We start from the raw sequence: 18205 nt of genomic DNA, 5'->3' as shown, positions 1-18205 counted from the left end.
CAAATTTCCTGCCAAATTTTCCTGTTTTGCAGTCTCTCGCATCATTACTAACACAATACTCCAGTATAGAAACGCAATCACTCCCTCCCTCACACCCTCCTCTTACCCTTCCCCTACCATCCCTCGCTCCCCCCAACTCATTCACCCTCCTTTCTACAGCATTCCCTACATTGTCCACTTGCCCCATCTCCCCTACTCCCTCTCTCCCCTACTCCCTCTCTCCCCTCTCCCACCTCTCTCCCCTCTTCTCTCTTATTCCCCCACCTTTGCCCCACCCCCCTCACACTACTTACCCCCCTACCTCACCCCTTCATCCTCCCTCTTCCCCATCCCCTCTTTTATCTCTCGCCTCTCTTGCCGCCCCCACCTCTCTGGCACCTGCCCCTCTCTTGCCGATCTCCCTCTCTCACTCTTCTCTCCCACCACCCCCCCCTCCCTCCCCCACTCTCCCTCTCTCACTCCTCTCTCCCTCCCTCCCCCCTCCCTCCCTCCCCCACTCTCACTCCCTCCCCTCTCCATTGGTTACATAATCCAAATTAACCCCTGTAGCAAGGGCCCCACCTGGGCCTTGTTGATCTGCGTCATTCCATGTGGCTCAGTATCACCCACCCTCCTCCCTCTCCCCTACCCCTGCTGAGCGGGGGGGGGGGGGGGTTGGTCTGGGAGAGGTGGGGGAGGAGAGTTTGTAAGATACAGGAGCAGAATTAGGCCATTCAGCCCATCGAGTCCGCTCCGCCGTTCAATCACGGCTGATACGCTCCTCATCCCCATTTTCCTGCCTTCTCCCCATAACCCTTCAACCCATTACCAATTAAAATTATCTAACTCCTCTTTATATTTACTCACTGCCCCAGCACCCACTGCATTTTGGTTAGCGAATTCCACAGATTCACAGTCCTTTGGGAGATGGAGTTTCTCCTCAGCTCTATTTTAGATTTGCTGCTCCTTTTCCCAAGACTATGACCTCTCGTCCTAGAATGCCCCACGAGAGGAAGCATCCACTCATAGAACATAGAACATTCCAGCGCAGTACAGGCCCTTCAGCCCTCGATGTTGCGCCGACCAGTGGAACCAATCTAATGACCCTCTAACCTAAACTATTCCAATGTTACCCATATGCCTATCCACTGACCATTTGAACGCCCCTAAAGTTGGCGAGTCCACAACTGCTGCAGGCAGGGCATTCCACGCCCTTACTACCCTCTGAGTAAAGAACCTACCTCTGACATCCATCCTATAACTACCACCCCTCAATTTAAAGCTGTAATTCATATCCATGTCCACTCTATCCAAATCTTTTATCATCTTGTACACCTCAATTTGATCTCCCCTCATTCTTCTAAGTTCCAGAGAGCGTCGGCCTAATCTCTCTTCATGCGACAAGTGCCCCCCCCTCCATCCCTGGAATCAATCGAATGAACCTCCTAAAGGAAGTTTGGGAAAACACGAAGGTTCCTTGTTCCCCCCGCCTTCCTTCCGCATATTTTATCGTGCAGATGAGTTTTCCTGTGCTGTGTTTGTGTTTTGGGATTCAAATTAGCCTGAGTGCGATGATGCAAATACAGCAGTGCTCCCTCAGTCGCCGCTCCCTCATTTCCCTGTGAGTGTTCCGATAAACAGGTCCCAACCCCTCCCGACACGCTAAGTTTCTCCAAACTCTCTCTCCTGGGTTTCAGTCACACTTGCATTTTTATAGCGCCTTCCATCACCTCGGGATGTCCCAAAGCACTTGGCGGCCAGTGAAATCTGTTCCCCAGTGTAATAACAGGAAATGTGGCAGTCAATTTGTGCACAGCAAGATCCCACAGACGGCTATGTCTTCCTGACTAGACAATCTGATTATGGATGCTGGTGGAGGGATAAGTATTGACCGAGGAGGCGGTGGTAGAGTGGGGTATTGTCACTGGGCAGTAATCCAGAGAGCCAGGGTAATGCTCCGGGCACCGGGGTTCGAATCCCACCAAGGCAGATGGTGACATTTGAATTTAATAAAAATCTGGAATGAGAATGGTGAATGATGACCAGGAAGCTTGTTGTAAAGTCCCATCCGATTCACCAACACCCTGAGGAAAATGTCCAATCAGAAATAACGCTGGAAATATTCAGTATCCGTGGAGAGAGAATCCCAGTCAATGTTTCAGGCTGAGTAAATAGTTTTTCATTCACAGGATGTGGGTGTCCCTGCCGAGGTCAGCATTTATTACCCACCCCTAATCGCCCTTCAGAGGGTGATCTCCCCGAACCCTGCTAATGCTAATGCTCCTCTCAAACCTCCTCCCCTATCTCCCCCTCTCCATCTCCCCCCTCTCCATCTCCCCCCTCTCCATCTCCCCCCTCTCCATCTCCCCTCTCTCTCTATCTCCCCCCCCTCTCTATCTCTCCCCCTCTCTCTCTACCTCTCCCCTCCTCTCTATCTCCCCCCCTCTCTCTCTATCTCCCCCCCTCTCCATCTCCCCCCCTCTCTCTCTATCTCCCCCCCTCTCCATCTCCCCCCCTCTCTCTCTATCTCCCCCCTCTCCATCTCCCCCCTCTCCATCTCCCCCCCTCTCCATCTCCCCCCTCTCCATCTGCCCCCCTCTCCATCGCCCCCCTCTCCATCTCCCCCCTCTCCATCTCCCCCCCTCCATCTCCCCCCCTCTCCATCTCCCCCCTCTCCATCTCCCCCCTCTCCATCTCCCCCTCTCCATCTCCCCCCTCTCCATCTCCCCCCTCTCCATCTCCCCCCCTCCATCTCCCCCCTCTCCATCTCCCCCCTCTCCATCTCCCCCCTCTCCATCTCCCCCCTCTCCATCTCCCCCCTCTCCATCTCCCCCCTCTCCATCTCCCCCCCTCTCCATCTCCCCCCTCTCCATCTCCCCCCCTCCATCTCCCCCTCTCCATCTCCCCCCTCTCCATCTCCCCCCTCTCCATCTCCCCCCTCTCCATCTCCCCCTCTCTCTCTATCTCCCCCCCTCTCTCTATCTCCCCCCTCTCTCTCTCTATCCCTCCCCCCCTCTCTCTCTATCTCCCCCCCTCTCTCTCTATCCCTCCCCCCTCTCTCTCTATCTCCCCCCCTCTCTCTCTATCCCTCCCCCCCTCTCTCTCTATCTCCCCCCTCTCTCTCTCTCTGTCAGGGTGACATTCTGTTCCTTTCTAGGGAAGGGTCAGTGAGTGGGTTCAGTGACTGTTTCTCTCTCCAGTGCCGGCTGGGTAATTTTAGTTCCTGGTTTCAGTGTGGGGTGTGTCAGTGCAGCTGGGAAAACACTTATCAGTAACCAGCACAGCAACTGACAAAATCCCTGCACCGAACCCCAAAGAATAACCAGCAACGACATGAGTTTCTGACTAAACATTGATATGGGGTGCTGGACCTCTGTTTAAAGAGTCTAACTTCACCATCTCTCTCTCTCTCTCTCCTTCCCTCTCCCTCTCTGTTCTCCCACTCCCCCCTCCCTCTCCATCTCTCTCCATCCTCCTCTCTCTCCCTCCTTCTCTCTCCCCCTTTCTCCCCCCCCCCCGTCTCTCGCCCTCCCTCACCCTGCCTCCCCCCTCCATCCCTCCCCCTTTCTCTCTGTCCCTCCCTTTCCCTCCCTCTCTCCATCCCTCCCCTTTCCTCCCCACTCTTTGTCCCTCTCTCCCCCTCCCTGCCTCTTCCTCCTTCTCCCTCTCCCTCCCACTCCTGCCTCCTCTCCCTTCCTCTCTCTCTCCCTACCTCCCTCCCTCCCTCTCTCTCTCTCCCCCCCTCCCCTTGTCTCCCTCTCCATCTATCCTGCTCTCTCTGTTTCCCTCCCTCCCTCCTTCTTGCTCAACCTCATCACTCCCTCCCCTCTCCCAACCCTACCTCTCCCTCCTACTGCCCCCTCTCCCTTCCTCTCTCTCTACCTACCTCCCTTCCTCCTTCTCCGTCCCTCCCTCCCCCCTCTCCCTTTACCCTTCCCTCCCTCCCCTGCTCTGTCTCCCTCTCTTCCCTTCTCTCCCTCTCCTGGTCCCTCTGTTTCCCTCCCTGCCTCTCTCCCTACCTCCCTCCTTTTCGCTCAACCCCCTCACTCCCTCCCCCTCTGCCCCTCCCTCTCCCTCCCCCTCTCCCCCTCCCCGCCCCTCCCCCTCTCCCCCTCCCTCTCCCTCCCCTCTCCCCTTCCTCCCTCCCTCCCCCTCCCCCTCTCCCTTTCCCTCTCCTTCCCCCTCTGCCCCTCCCTCTCCGTTCCCCTCTCCCCCTCCCCCCTCTCTCTCTCTCTCTCTGTGAACAGGCCATTGACTCTGTCTGACGGGATTAAGTTGCTGGAATCCTTGGCCCAGCAGATTCACCTTGCGACTGTTAGCTTCATCAACATCAGGTACGTGTCCAGATTCTGCAGAGGGAACGGGTTCTGGGAACTGGTCAAGGACAGAGACTGTGCCGGGCTGGCACCAGCTTTACCCCCACACCAGAGGTGGATTAACCCTGGTGATGTCTCCTCCAGCCTGGTGAGCTCTGTGTACGTTACCCCGGAGTTCAGGACATCACTGACATCACCAACTTGCCCCAGTATTCAGAGAGAGATCTCCCGCCTGCCCTCACTTCCGCTGTCTGCCTTTATAACCTCCTCCAGCTCCGAGACTCACAAATCCCTGCGCCTAATTCCGGCCTCTCCTACATCCCCGATTTTAATTGCTCCACTATCGGCAGCTGTGCCGTTAGCTGCCACAAGACTCAGAATCCCTACAGCGCAGGAGGCCATTTGGCCCATCGGGTCAGCACCGACCATAATCCCACCCAGGCCCTATCCCCCATAACCCCATGCATTTACCCTAGCTAGTCCCCCTGGCACTAAGGGACAATTTACCATGGCCAATCCACCTAACCAGTACTCGAACATTACAGCACACTACAGGCCCTTCAGCCCTCTAGCTATGTCCAATCCCAAGATCAAGCTATCCCCTCCCTACCATTCTGGTGTGCTCCGTGTGCCTATCCAATAACCGCTTGAAAGTTCCTAAAGTGTCCGACTCCACTATCACAGCAGGCAGTGCATTCCACACCCCAACCACTCTCTGAGTAAAGAATCTACCTCGGACACCCCTCCTATATCTCCCGCCATGAACCTCATAATCATGCCCCCCCCCCCAGTAACAGCTACGTCCACCCGAGGAAATAGCCTCTGCATGTCCACTCTGTCAATCCTCCTCACCATCCTATAAACCTCTTTGGACTGTGGGAGGAAACTGGAACACCCGGAGGAAACCCTTGCAGACATGGGGAGAACATGCAGACTCCACACAGATGGTGACCCAAGCCGGGAATCGAACACGGGTCCCTGGCACTGTGAGGCAGCAGTGTGAGCCACTGTGCCTCACGGATAGTGCGGGAGTAGGAAATGGTCAGCTGCATTGTGTAGGAAGGATAGTAATAGGGGCAAAACTTTTCCTTTTAATTTGATTTGACTTTTTATTGTCACTAAAGCAAAGCAAATTTGGCATGTCAGCTACAATTCTCACCAACTTTTACAGATGCACCATAGAAAGTATTCTTTCTGGTTGTATCACAGCTTGGTCTGGGCTCCTGCTCTGCCCAAGACCGCAAGAAACTACAAAAGGTTGTGAATGTAGCCCACTCCGTCACACAAACAGCCTCCCATCCATTGACTCTGTCTCCACTTCCCGCTGCCTCAGCAAAGCAGTCAGCATAATTAATGACCCCACGCACCCCGGACATTCTCTCTTCCACCTTCTTCCATCAGGAAAACGATATAAAAGTCTGAGGTCACGTCCCAACTGACTCAAGAACAGCTTCTTCCCTGCTGCCATCAGACTTTTGAATGAATTTACCCTGCATTAAGTTGATCTTTCTCATGCTAATGCGTGTGATAATAATAAATCAAATCAAATCAAAATCACATGTAACAGTTTCTTGCATGCTATACAAAGTATACTGTTCGTAAGAAGGAAAGGAGAGGGTGCAGAATGTAGTGTTACAGTTATAGCTCGGGTGTAGAGAAAGGTCAACTTTAATGCAAGGTAAGTCCATTCAGAAGTCTGACAGCAGCAGGGAAGAAGTGTTTTCACTGTACAGTGATATATGTGATTCCTTAGTTTTCTGAGAAAGCAGAGGCATTGGTGGACTTTCTTAACTATAGTGTCAGCATTGGGGGGGGGGATCCAGGACAGGTTGTTGGTGATTTGGATACCTAAAAGGCAGAGAGAGGAAAGAGTTCTGAGAGTGTATTCAGGAAAGTGTTCTCCAGCGATGTGTATCCAGTCCAATGGGAAAGGAAGGATTGATAGTCCCGGTTCTTTGTGAATGATGTGGCACAAGTGGAACAAGTGTCAGTAGGGGAGCATTTAGGGGACAGCGATCATTGTATTGTAAAATTAAGCTGGCCTTGCGGAAAAGGACAAAGAACATGGAGAGACAATCTGAAACAAAGGATCCAGTTCTAAAGGGGCTGGGGGTAGAAGTGTATAAATCATTGAAGGTGCAGGACAGCTAGTGAGCAGTGGTTAGTAAAGCATACAGTGTCCTGGGCTTTATTAACAGGGCAGTGAGGACAAGAGCAAGAAGTTTCTTGAGTTGTAGAATCATAGAGGATGACAGAATGGGAACAGGCCCTTTGGCCCAACTTGTCCATGCCGCCCCTTTTTTAAAACCCCTAAGCTAATCCCAATTGCCCACATTTGGCCCATATCCCTCTATACCCATCATACCCATGTAACTGTCTAAATGCTTTTTAAAGGACAAAATTGTACCTGCCTATATTACTACCTCTGGCAGCTTGTTCCAGACACTCACCACCCTCTATGTGAAAAAATTGCCTCTCTGCACACTTTTGTATCTCTACCCTCTCACCTTAAACCTATCCCTCTAGTTTTAGACTCCCCTATCTTTGGGAAAAGATATTGACTATCTATCTGACCTGTGTCCCTCATTATTTTATAGACCTCTATAAGATCACCCCTCAGCCTTCAACGTTCCAGATTAAAAAGTCCCAGTCTATCCAGCCTCTCCCTATAACTCAATCCATCACATCCCAGTAGCATCCGAGTAAATCTTTTCTGCACTCTTTCTAGTTTAATAATATCCTTTCTATAATAGGGTGACCTGAACTGTACACAGTTATGTTGGACTTGTACCAAATGTTGGTTTGGCCTGAGCTGGACTATTGTGCTGAGTTCTGGGCACCACACTGCAGAAGGATGTGAAGGCATTACATAGAAACTAGAAGAAGGGGTAGGCCATTTGGCCCTTCAAGCCTGCTCCGCCATTCATTCTGATCATGGCTGATTATTGAATATCCTGATCCTGCCATTCCGCACCCCCCCTTCCTGATATCCCTTGTTTCCTTTAGCTCCAAGAACTATATCTAGTTCCTTCTTGAACTCTCTCACTTTTGGAGAGAGTTCAGGAAAAAGTCCCCAGAATAGTTCCAAGGATGATTTCAACCCGGATATTTCCCCGGGTTGAAATGGTCGCTACGAGAGGACACAGATTTAAGGTGCGGGGAGGAAAGTACAGAAGTGATGTTAGGGGTAAGTTTTTCACTCAGAGGGTGGTGAGTGAGTGGAATCGGCTGCCGTCAGTGGTGGTGGAGGCGAACTCGCTGGGGTCTTTTAAAAGACTTCTGGATGAGTATATGGGGTTTAATGGGATTGGGGGTTATAGATAGGTCTATAGATTGGTAGGTGTTGATGTGATCGGCACAACTCGTGGGCCGAAGGGCCTGTTTGTGCTGTAGTGTTCTATGTTCTATGTTCTATGTTCTATGATGAGATTGGAGAGATTGGGACTGTTCCCCTTGGAGATGTGACGGCTGAGAGGAGATTTGATCGGGATGTTCAAAATCATGAGAGCGCCTAGATAGCCAGCAGAGAGAAACCGTTCCCATTGGAGGAAGTTCTGGATTTAAGATCATTGGCAGAAGAGGCATCCTTCCTGAGAGTGTGCTGAAGGCAGCTTTACTCAAAACATTCGGAAAGGCACTAGATCTGAAAGGGAAGAATATCAGGGTCAAGAGAAGGAGGCAGGGAGACAGCATGGGATGGATTGCTTCAGCAGTGGGCCAGCACAGATACAATGGGCTAAATGGCCTCCTTTGCTGTAACCATTTTATGATCTGATTCTAGTCTGGGATTTTACCATTTGAGGAAATATGCATCCGCTGAAGAATTCTGGAGGATAAACCCATATTGTAGTGCTCACTTACACCATTAGGTGGCAGACATGACCACAGGAAGTGACTGTGAACTGGTTACATTGAGAAGTCACGATGTGGAGATGCGGGTGTTGGACTGGGGTAAATACAGTGAGAAGTCTCACAACACCAGGGTAAAGTCCAACGGGTTTATTTGGTAGCAAAAGCCACTAGCTTTCGGGGCTCTGCTCCCTTGTCAGGTGAGTAGGGAGGTCTCTCCACCCACCTGACGAAGGGGCAGCGCTCTGAAAGCTAGTGGTGTTTGCTACCAAATAAACCTGTTGGACTTTAACCTGGTGTTGTGAGACCTCTTACTACATTGAGAAGTCCATGGTTCAGATTGCGTTCCGAGTCGGTGTAGAGTTCCTCCCTGGAAACCTCCCTCACGGCTGGGAAGTGATGGAGTTTTGGCTGGAATGTCAAACTCTCCGATCTCACAGGCAGCGGGTCGGGTGTGCATGTGGTCGGAGAATCCCACCCTGTGTGAACATCACTCAACCTATCCCTGCCTCCCCCCTCTGTCACGATCCGAGGCAAATGGAAATCTGCGGCCTCACCAATGGAGGGAGGAGCTTCAATTGAGGGAACAGCAGAGGGTGTTCGGCCTATTGAGCTGGCTACACCTTCAGAGAATCGCAGGAGGATTTGATTTCTTATTGTCACATGATTTAACATAACAGGGAAAAGTATTGTTTCTTGCACGCTATACAGAGAAAGCATACTGTTCATAGAGAAGGAAACGAGAGAGTACAGAATGTAGTGTTACAGTCGTAGCTAGGGTGTAGAGAAAGATCAACTTAATGCAAGGTAGGTCCATTCAAAAGTCTGACGGCAGCAGGGAAGAAGCTGTACGTGAGTCGGTTGGTACGGGACCTCAGAGTTTTGTATCTTTTTCCCCACGGAAAAAGGTGGAAGAGAGAATGTCCGGGGTGTTTGGGGTCCTTGATTATGCCGGCTGCTTTGCCGAGGCAGTGGGAAGTGTAGACAGAGTCAACGGATGGGAGGCTGGTTTGCGTGAAAGGTGGTCATTGGGCCCATTGTATCCGTGCTAGCACTCCCCCTGCTCTCTCCCCCTTTCCTTCCGATATCTAAGCAATTCCCAATTGACCCTGCCTCCACCACCCTTGGCCCAGTCTATATGTCCGCACCCTGGGCTCAGTCTATACGTCCGCACCCTGGGCTCAGTCTATACATTGACACTCTGGGCCCAGTCTATACGTCCACAGTCTGGGCCCAGTCTATATGTCCACACTCTGGGCTCAGTCTATACGTTGACACTCTGGGCCCAGTCTATACGTCCACAGTCTGGGCCCAGTCTATATGTCCACACTCTGGGCCCAGTCTATACGTCCACAGTCTGGGCCCAGTCTATATGTCCACACTCTGGGCCCAGTCTATACGTCCACAGTCTGGGCCCAGTCTATATGTCCACACCCTGGGCTCAGTCTATACATTGACACTCTGGCCCAGTCTATATGTCCACAGTCTGGGCCCAGTCTGTACATTGACACTCTGGGCCCAGTCTATATGTCCACACTCTGGGCTCAGTCTATACATTGACACTCTGGGCCCAGTCTATACGTCCACAGTCTGGGCCCAGTCTATATGTCCACACTCTGGGCTCAGTCTATACGTTGACACTCTGGGCCCAGTCTATACGTCCACAGTCTGGGCCCAGTCTATATGTCCACACTCTGGGCCCAGTCTATACGTCCACAGTCTGGGCCCAGTCTATATGTCCACACCCTGGGCTCAGTCTATACATTGACACTCTGGGCCCAGTCTATATGTCCACAGTCTGGGCCCAGTCTGTACATTGACACTCTGGGCCCAGTCTATATGTCCACACTCTGGGCCCAGTCTATACGTCCACACTCTGGGCCAGTCTATATGTCCACACTCTGGGCTCAGTCTATACATTGACACTCTGGGCCCAGTCTATATGTCCACACTCTGGGCCCAGTCTATTTTAGAAGCTAACCACTCCCTGCATTTTAAGAAGAGTGGTCTGTCTGACGCTGCTTCTTATTTTGGGTCCTGTGTCCCTTGTTTATATCGATCAAACAGCCAATGGGAAGTATTTCTGTTTATTGATTTGGATTGGTCACTTTGTGATCTGGGTTGGTTTGTAACATGGGCTGCATTCTCCGATTCTGTATCCCGAATCTCTGAATCCGTTACTGTCTGCTGTATCTTTCCACCCCAGCTTTCAGTGCAATGACTGAGTGAAGAAATTTCTCTTGGTGTTGGAACAACCTCGAGGGGCTGAATGGCCTCGTCCTGTTTTGACCTCCCATTCACTATGGTTCAACGCAGAGCGTTTTTTTGTGTGTTTATGGATGGTATTTCTGGGGAGGAATTTTGTCTGAGAAGCAAAGTGCTTTGCTCCTATTCGAACAGTGTCCACCTGACCCTGCCAGAAGCTGCCCACTTTTTTGGGAGTTCCTGACGGGGAGCATTGCTGGCAATGCAGCACCCCCTCAGCAGTGCAGTTTTGTTACTACGTGAGGGGCTTTAACTCAACAATCATGTGCCCTGGACTCGATAACTAATCAAACTGCTATTCTTTTCCCCACTGCTCCTTGCTGCATTCTGTCTATAACTTACTAACTTACAAAAGTCATGCAGCATATAAAGGGGACTATTCAGCCCGTCATGCCCCTGCTAGCCCTTTGGAAGAACCATCCAATTTGTAACCTACTCCCCCTGCCTCTGCTCTTACCCTCTACCTCAGCAGTTATTCTCATTTTCAAATATTTATCCAATTCCATTTTTGCACCTGAATCTGCTTGCACCCCCTCCTCTTCTCCCCTTTCAGGCAGCACCTCCCAGATCGAACCATAGAGTCTATACAATGCACAAAGAGGCCATTCTAACTATCGAGTCTGCCCCGACTCTCCGAAAGAGCATCCCACCCAGGTCCTCCACTCCACCACACCCCTGTAACCCCGCACATTTAGCATCCACCTAACCTGCACGTCTTTGGGACTGTGGGAGGAAACTGGAGCACCCGGAGAAAACCCACGCAGACACTGGGAGAATGTGCAGACTCCACACAGACAGTGATCCAAGACGGGAATTGAACCCAGGTCCCTGGTCACGTGAGGCAGCAGTGCTAACCACTGTACCGCCCCCACAACAAAGACGTGCATTAAAAATATCCCATTACAATTTTATTATTATTGTCAGAAGTAAGGCTTACATTAACATTGCAATGAAGTTATTGTGAAAATCCTCTAGTCGCCACACTCCGGTGCCTGTTCGGGTACACTGAGGGAGAATTTAGCATAGCCAATTAACTAGATATCTTTCGTACGGTGGGAGGAAACTGGAGCACCTGGAGAAAACCCACGCAGACATGGGGAGAATGTGCAAACCCCACACAGACAGTGACAGGAATCGAACCCAGGTCCCTGGTGTTGTGAGACAGCAGTGCTAACCACCGTGCCACCGTGAACATCTCCGTTAAATCTCCCCTTAACCTTCTCCAGCCTCTGAAGTGAAATCCCGTTTCCCTGGGAATATTCCAGTAGATCTTCCCACACCCTGTCCGAGGCCTAGACATCCTTCCTACAGGGAAAGGCCCAGAACTGGACACAGTGCTCCAGCTGGGGTCTTAGCAGTGATTTATAAAGGCTTCTTAACTTTTGTACCCCAGTTAAACATTCCACTGCCCCCCCCGAGCAAACCCTCCTGACCCTCACCCTGATCCCGCGTGACTGACCCCGGAAGAAAGGGGAACAGCTGCTCCTTATCCACTCTGCCCACGCGCCCCCCCCACCGACCATAATCCTACAATCGGGAATACACTACAAAAAAGGGATTTCAGTTGGTCAGAAAGTGCTCTGGGATGGACTGGGCTGTGAGAGGCGCTATATAAATGAAGCTTGTCTCTGTTTCTTTCAGTGTGATTGGACCAGCTTTAACATTCAGAGTGCGGCAGAATGACCAGAACCTAACCATTGCTGAGGTGACGAACAAAGCCAGTAAGTACAGATCCCTGACCTCGCCTTCCCCGTACGGGGGCCATGGGGGGGGGTGGTGTAATCCACAGGGACGAGACGGGGATCCATTAACCTGAGTTCGGTAAACTCTGAGGACAGCAATCCTGCCCTTCACATCAGGACTGTTGAGTTTGAAATATTACATGTGACCCTGTGGTTAAAAAACCCCCGAGGGTTATCCACAGTCCCACGGCAGAAAGAGCTTTGTCTCTCGTGCCTTGTTTCTCTCTCCAGAACCCGACACAACCCCTTGCTCTCTCTGTCTACCCCAGCCCCTCTCCCCCACCCCTCTGTCCGTCTCTCCCCTCTCCGTCTCACCCCCCCTCTCTCCGTCTCACCCCCTGTCCGTCCGTCTCACCCCCCATCTCTCCGTCTCACCCCCCCATCTCTCCGTCTCACCCCCCCATCTCTCCGTCGCACCCCCCCCTCTCTGTCTCACCCACCCCCCGTCCATCTCACCCCCCTCTCTCCGTCTCACCCCCCACCGTCCATCTCACCCCCTCCCTCCGTCACTCCCCCCCCTCCATCTCCCCCCTCTCTCCGTCTCCCCCACCTCTCCGTCTCGCTCCTCCCCATCTCACCCCCTCTCCCCGTCTCGCTCCCCCCCCCATTTCACACCCCTTTCTCCGCCTCACCCCCTTTCTCCATCAATCCCCCTCTGTCTGTCTCTCACCCTCCCTCCGTCTCTCCCCCCCCCGCCGTCTCTCCCCTTTCCTCCGTCTCTCCCCTCCTCCTTCTCTCACCCTCCCTCTGTCTCTCCCCCTCTCTCCATCTCAGGTCCCCATCTCTTCACTATCTCAGCACCCATCAATCCACTCTGACCTTTTTGTACCTCTCTCTCTCTCTCTCCTCGCACTGTGGGTCGCTGCACTGAGGGTCAGTACTGAGGAAGTGCCGCACTGTCAGAGGGTCAGTACTGAGGAAGTGCCGCACTGTCAGAGGGTCAGTGCTGAGGGAGTGCCGCACTGTCAGAGGGTCAGTGCTGAGGGAGTGCCGCACTGTCAGAGGGTCAGTGCTGAGGGAGTGCCGCACTGTCAGAGGGTCAGTGCTGAGGGAGTGCCGCACTGTCAGAGGGTCAGTGCTGAGGGAGTGCCGCACTGTCAGAGGGTCAGTGCTGAGGGAGTGCTGCACTGAGGGTCAGTACTGAGGGAGTGCCGCACTGTCAGAGGGTCAGTGCTGAGGGAGTGCCGCACTGTCAGAGGGTCAGTGCTGAGGGAGTGCTGCACTGAGGGTCAGTACTGAGGGAGTGCCGCACTGAGGGTCAGTACTGAGGGAGTGCTGCACTGAGGGTCAGTACTGAGGGAGTGCCGCACTGAGGGTCAGTACTGAGGGAGTGCTGCACTGAGGGTCAGTACTGAGGGAGTGCCGCACTGTCAGAGGGTCAGTGCTGAGGGAGTGCTGCACTGAGGGTCAGTACTGAGGGAGTGCCGCACTGTCAGAGGGTCAGTGCTGAGGGAGTGCCGCACTGTCAGAGGGTCAGTGCTGAGGGAGTGCCGCACTGTCAGAGGGTCAGTGCTGAGGGAGTGCCGCACTGTCAGAGGGTCAGTGCTGAGGGGGTGCCGCACTGTCAGAGGGTCAGTACTGAGGGAGTGCCGCACTGTCAGAGGGTCAGTGCTGAGGGAGTGCCGCACTGTCAGAGGGTCAGTGCTGAGGGAGTGCCGCACTGTCAGAGGGTCAGTGCTGAGGGAGCGCCGCACTGTCAGAGGGTCAGTGCTGAGGGAGCGCCGCACTGTCAGAGGGTCAGTGCTGAGGGAGCGCCGCACTGTCAGAGGGTCAGTACTGAGGGAGTGCCGCACTGTCAGAGGGTCAGTGCTGAGGGAGTGCCGCACTGTCAGAGGGTCAGTGCTGAGGGGGTGCCGCACTGTCAGAGGGTCAGTACTGAGGGAGTGCCGCACTGTCAGAGGGTCAGTGCTGAGGGAGTGCCGCACTGTCAGAGGGTCAGTGCTGAGGGAGTGCCGCACTGTCAGAGGGTCAGTGCTGAGGGAGCGCTGCACTGTCAGAGGGTCAGTGCTGAGGGAGTGCCGCACTGTCAGAGGGTCAGTGCTGAGGGAGTGCCGCACTGTCAGAGGGTCAGTACTGAGGGAGCGCCGCACTGTCAGAGGGTCAGTGCTGAGGGAGTGCCGCACTGTCAGAGGGTCAGTGCTGAGGGAGTGCCGCACTGTCAGAGGGTCAGTGCTGAGGGAGTGCCGCACTGTCAGAGGGTCAGTACTGAGGGAGTGCCGCACTGTCAGAGGGTCAGTGCTGAGGGAGTGCCGCACTGTCAGAGGGTCAGTGCTGAGGGGGTGCCGCACTGTCAGAGGGTCAGTACTGAGGGAGTGCCGCACTGTCAGAGGGTCAGTGCTGAGGGAGTGCCGCACTGTCAGAGGGTCAGTGCTGAGGGGGTGCCGCACTGTCAGAGGGTCAGTACTGAGGGAGTGCCGCACTGTCAGAGGGTCAGTGCTGAGGGAGTGCCGCACTGTCAGAGGGTCAGTGCTGAGGGAGTGCCGCACTGTCAGAGGGTCAGTGCTGAGGGAGCGCCGCACTGTCAGAGGGTCAGTGCTGAGGGAGCGCCGCACTGTCAGAGGGTCAGTGCTGAGGGAGTGCCGCACTGTCAGAGGGTCAGTACTGAGGGAGTGCCGCACTGTCAGAGGGTCAGTGCTGAGGGAGTGCCGCACTGTCAGAGGGTCAGTGCTGAGGGGGTGCTGCACTGTCAGAGGGTCAGTGCTGAGGGAGTGCCGCACTGTCAGAGGGTCAGTACTGAGGGAGTGCCGCACTGTCAGAGGGTCAGTGCTGAGGGAGTGCCGCACTGTCAGAGGGTCAGTGCTGAGGGGGTGCTGCACTGTCAGAGGGTCAGTACTGAGGGAGTGCCGCACTGTCAGAGGGTCAGTGCTGAGGGAGTGCCGCACTGTCAGAGGGTCAGTACTGAGGGAGTGCCGCACTGTCAGAGGGTCAGTGCTGAGGGAGTGCCGCACTGTCAGAGGGTCAGTGCTGAGGGAGTGCCGCACTGTCAGAGAGTCAGTACTGAGGGAGTGCCGCACTGTCAGAGGGTCAGTACTGAGGGAGTGCCGCACTGTCAGAGGGTCAGTGCTGAGGGAGTGCCGCACTGTCAGAGGGTCAGTGCTGAGGGAGTGCCGCACTGTCAGAGGGTCAGTGCTGAGGGAGTGCCGCACTGTCAGAGGGTCAGTGCTGAGGGAGCGCCGCACTGTCAGAGGGTCAGTGCTGAGGGAGCGCCGCACTGTCAGAGGGTCAGTGCTGAGGGAGTGCCGCACTGTCAGAGGGTCAGTGCTGAGGGAGTGCCGCACTGTCAGAAATACCATCTTTCCGATGAGTTGTTGAAAATTTGCCCATTGAGGGCCAATGAGAAAGGGGAGGTGGGGGAGGGGGTGTGGCGGGGGGGTAGGGGGTTCCGGGGGAGTAGGGAGGGTGGCGAGGGTAGGGTGTGGGGAGGGAATAGGGGTGTTGGGGGGTTGTGGGGGGGGAAGGGGTTGTGGGGGCAGAGGGATGGTGGCGTGGGGAGGGTGTGGGCAGGGAGTAGGGGTGCTGGGGGGCGTGGGGGTGGTGGTGGGGGGGGTAGGGGGTTGTGGGGGAGCAGGGGGTGTTGGGGCGGGGGGGGATCTTGGCGGTACCCTGGCTCAGTATTGACCAATATCACAAAGGCGGATGATGTGACCACGTCGCTGTTTGTGGGGATTTTGCGAAGTGCTGAGCGTCCTAAACTCGAACCCTCCGCAATGTCCCGGGTATGGGAGAGGTGCTATACAAATGCAGGTCTACTCCATCGCTCTGCATTTGCAGTTCTGAGCGTATTGTCGGGTGGGGGCCTGGAGGAGAACTGGGCAGAAGGGGTGAGGGGGTGGCCCTGGGGAAGGGGTGGAGGTGGGCAGGGGGGGGAGTGGGTGGGGAAGGGCTGGGGGGGGGTGGGTGGGGTGGTGGGCGTGGGCTGGGTGGGGAAACTGGGAGGTTGGGCGGGGGGGTGTTCTGGGCTGGGGGGTGGGTGGGTTGGGGGGTTCTGGGCGGTGGGGGGTTCTGGGCAGTGGGGGGGCTGGGGATGGGCAGAGGGGTGGGGGGTGGTGGGTAGGTGGGGGGGGGGTGCTGGGGATGGGTGAGGGGGTGGGAGCCTTGGGGGCGCTTGGCAGGGGGACTGGGTGGCTGGGCGGGGGTGTCAGAGCTTGGGGGTGGGGTGGGACTGGGCGGGGAGGCTGGGGATGGGTGGAGGGGTGGGGGGGTGGTGGGGATGGGTGGAGAGGTTGGGGGGGGGGGGGTTGGTGGGGGGGGGGTCCTGGGCAGGGGAATGGGAGGAAGCTCAGCTTCCATTCAGTCTCCAAGCGGAGCAGTTCCTCATTAGGCGTCTGGCTAATCTGCGGAGGGCACAGGTCCCCCATTTCATCTGCCTGCGATTTAAATGCGATAAAAGGCGTGAGCTTGTGGGGGTAATTATTCCGCAGCCTGCAACTCCGTCGATTGTTGCTCTGTGATTAAAGGGCAGCCTCGGTGTGGCTGCTGACAAAAGGGGGAGCCGGCTTACCGTGGCCTCCCCCTGAATATGGATGTGACCTTCTCGCTGAATGAAGGTCGCGGTGAGTGTTACACACGTCAGCCCGCTCCGCCTCTGTGTGCACCTGCTCAGAAGGCAAGGCGGGGATTCATTAAACGTCTCCGCGCTAAAGACAAGCAGCGAAGGGGTCCCGGGGTCCAGACAATCCCCATCCCAATGGGCTGCTCTTTGTCAGCCTGTAATTTAAAATAATCCTCCCACCCCACCTCCCCCACACTTCTCCTCCAATTCTACGCCTGACAGTTTGAGAGATGAATTCTCTCCCTCTCTCTCTCTCTGCACCGAGCAGCCTGCTACAAAACATCCCTTTTTATTCATTCGTGGGACGTGGGCATCGCTGGCTGGGCCACCATTTATTACCCATCCCTAATTGCCCCTTAAACTGAGAGTCTCACTTGGCCATTTCAGAGGGCAGTTAAGAGCCAACCACATTGCTGTGGCTCTGGACTCACATGTAGGCCAGACCGGGGTAAGCTGGCAGATTTCCTTCCCTAAAGGACATTAGTGACCCAGATGGATTTTTCCAACAGTCAAAAATGGTTTCGTAGAACCCCCACCGTGCTGAAAGATTTAGATTTGCACCCACAACAATCCCAGCCGTTCCCTATCCCGGCAACCCCACATATTTGCCCCGCTAATCCCTCTAACCTACGCATCCCAGGACACTAACGGGCAATTTAGCAAGGCCAGTGCACCTAACCCGCACATCTTTGGACTGTGGGAGGAAACCAGAGCACCCAGAAAAAAACCCACGCAGACACGGGGAGAATTTGCAGACTCCGCACAGACAGTGACCCAAACCAGGAATCGAACCTGGGTCCCTGGTGCTGTGAGGCAGCAGTGTTAACCACTGTGCCTTCTTGGTCATCAGTAGATTCTTAATTCTAGATTTTTTTTAAATTGAATTCAAATTCCATCATCTGCTGTGGCGGGATTCAAACCCGGGTCCCAGAACATTAGCTAAGTTTCTGGATTAATAGTCTAGGTAATACCACTAGGCCATCGTCTCCTCAGGAGTTGCCTCTTTCAGCATCTGGATGAGCGTAAACTTGAGATCCTTATTGGGAATTTCACCCTGGTCCGTGTCACGAGAAGTATGGAAAATTTTTCACTGCTGCTGGAGGAGTGACGGCTAAACCCCTGTCTTTCCAGGACAGAAACTGGTTATTTGGCCTGTGTGATTGGTGTGAGGGGTTCCACCTACACTTCCACTTCATCCCATTCCATCAGCATCGAGAGACAGGGACTAATTGTGCTCCTCAGTCCCAGAGTCCTAACGTTTTACAGCACGGAAGGAGGCCCTTTGGCCCATCATGTCTGCACAGGCCATCATGTACCTATCTATTTGATTTGCTTTATTATTGTCACATGTATTATTTCACAGTGAAAAGTATTGTTTCTTGCACACTATTCGGATAAAACATAGTGCTCAAAGAGAAGGAAAGGAGAGAGTGCAGAATGTAGTGTTACAGTCATAGCTAGGGTGTAGAGAAAGATCAATCTAATGCAGAGTAAAAGGTCTG

General features: G+C 54.1%; 1 protein-coding gene across 2 annotated transcripts in view; it reads left to right on the top strand.

Annotated features, from left to right (window-relative positions):
- Positions 1–18205, top strand: part of LOC145350337 (receptor-type tyrosine-protein phosphatase-like N) — a 232291-nt gene that overhangs the window by 74920 nt on the left and 139166 nt on the right. For both annotated transcript variants that reach the window (XM_080199564.1, XM_080199563.1), the window contains exons 10-11: positions 4227–4313; positions 12051–12130. In XM_080199564.1, the coding sequence (XP_080055690.1) occupies positions 4227–4313; positions 12051–12130 (167 nt within the window). The remainder of the gene's footprint in view (positions 1–4226; positions 4314–12050; positions 12131–18205) is intronic.

This window comes from Carcharhinus amblyrhynchos, chromosome 11, assembly GCF_965287045.1.
Source record: "Carcharhinus amblyrhynchos chromosome 11, sCarAmb.v2.hapA, whole genome shotgun sequence".
NCBI lineage: Eukaryota > Metazoa > Chordata > Chondrichthyes > Carcharhiniformes > Carcharhinidae > Carcharhinus > Carcharhinus amblyrhynchos.
The sequence above is the reverse complement of the archived record's forward strand: the minus strand, read 5'-3'. Positions and strand labels throughout refer to the sequence as shown.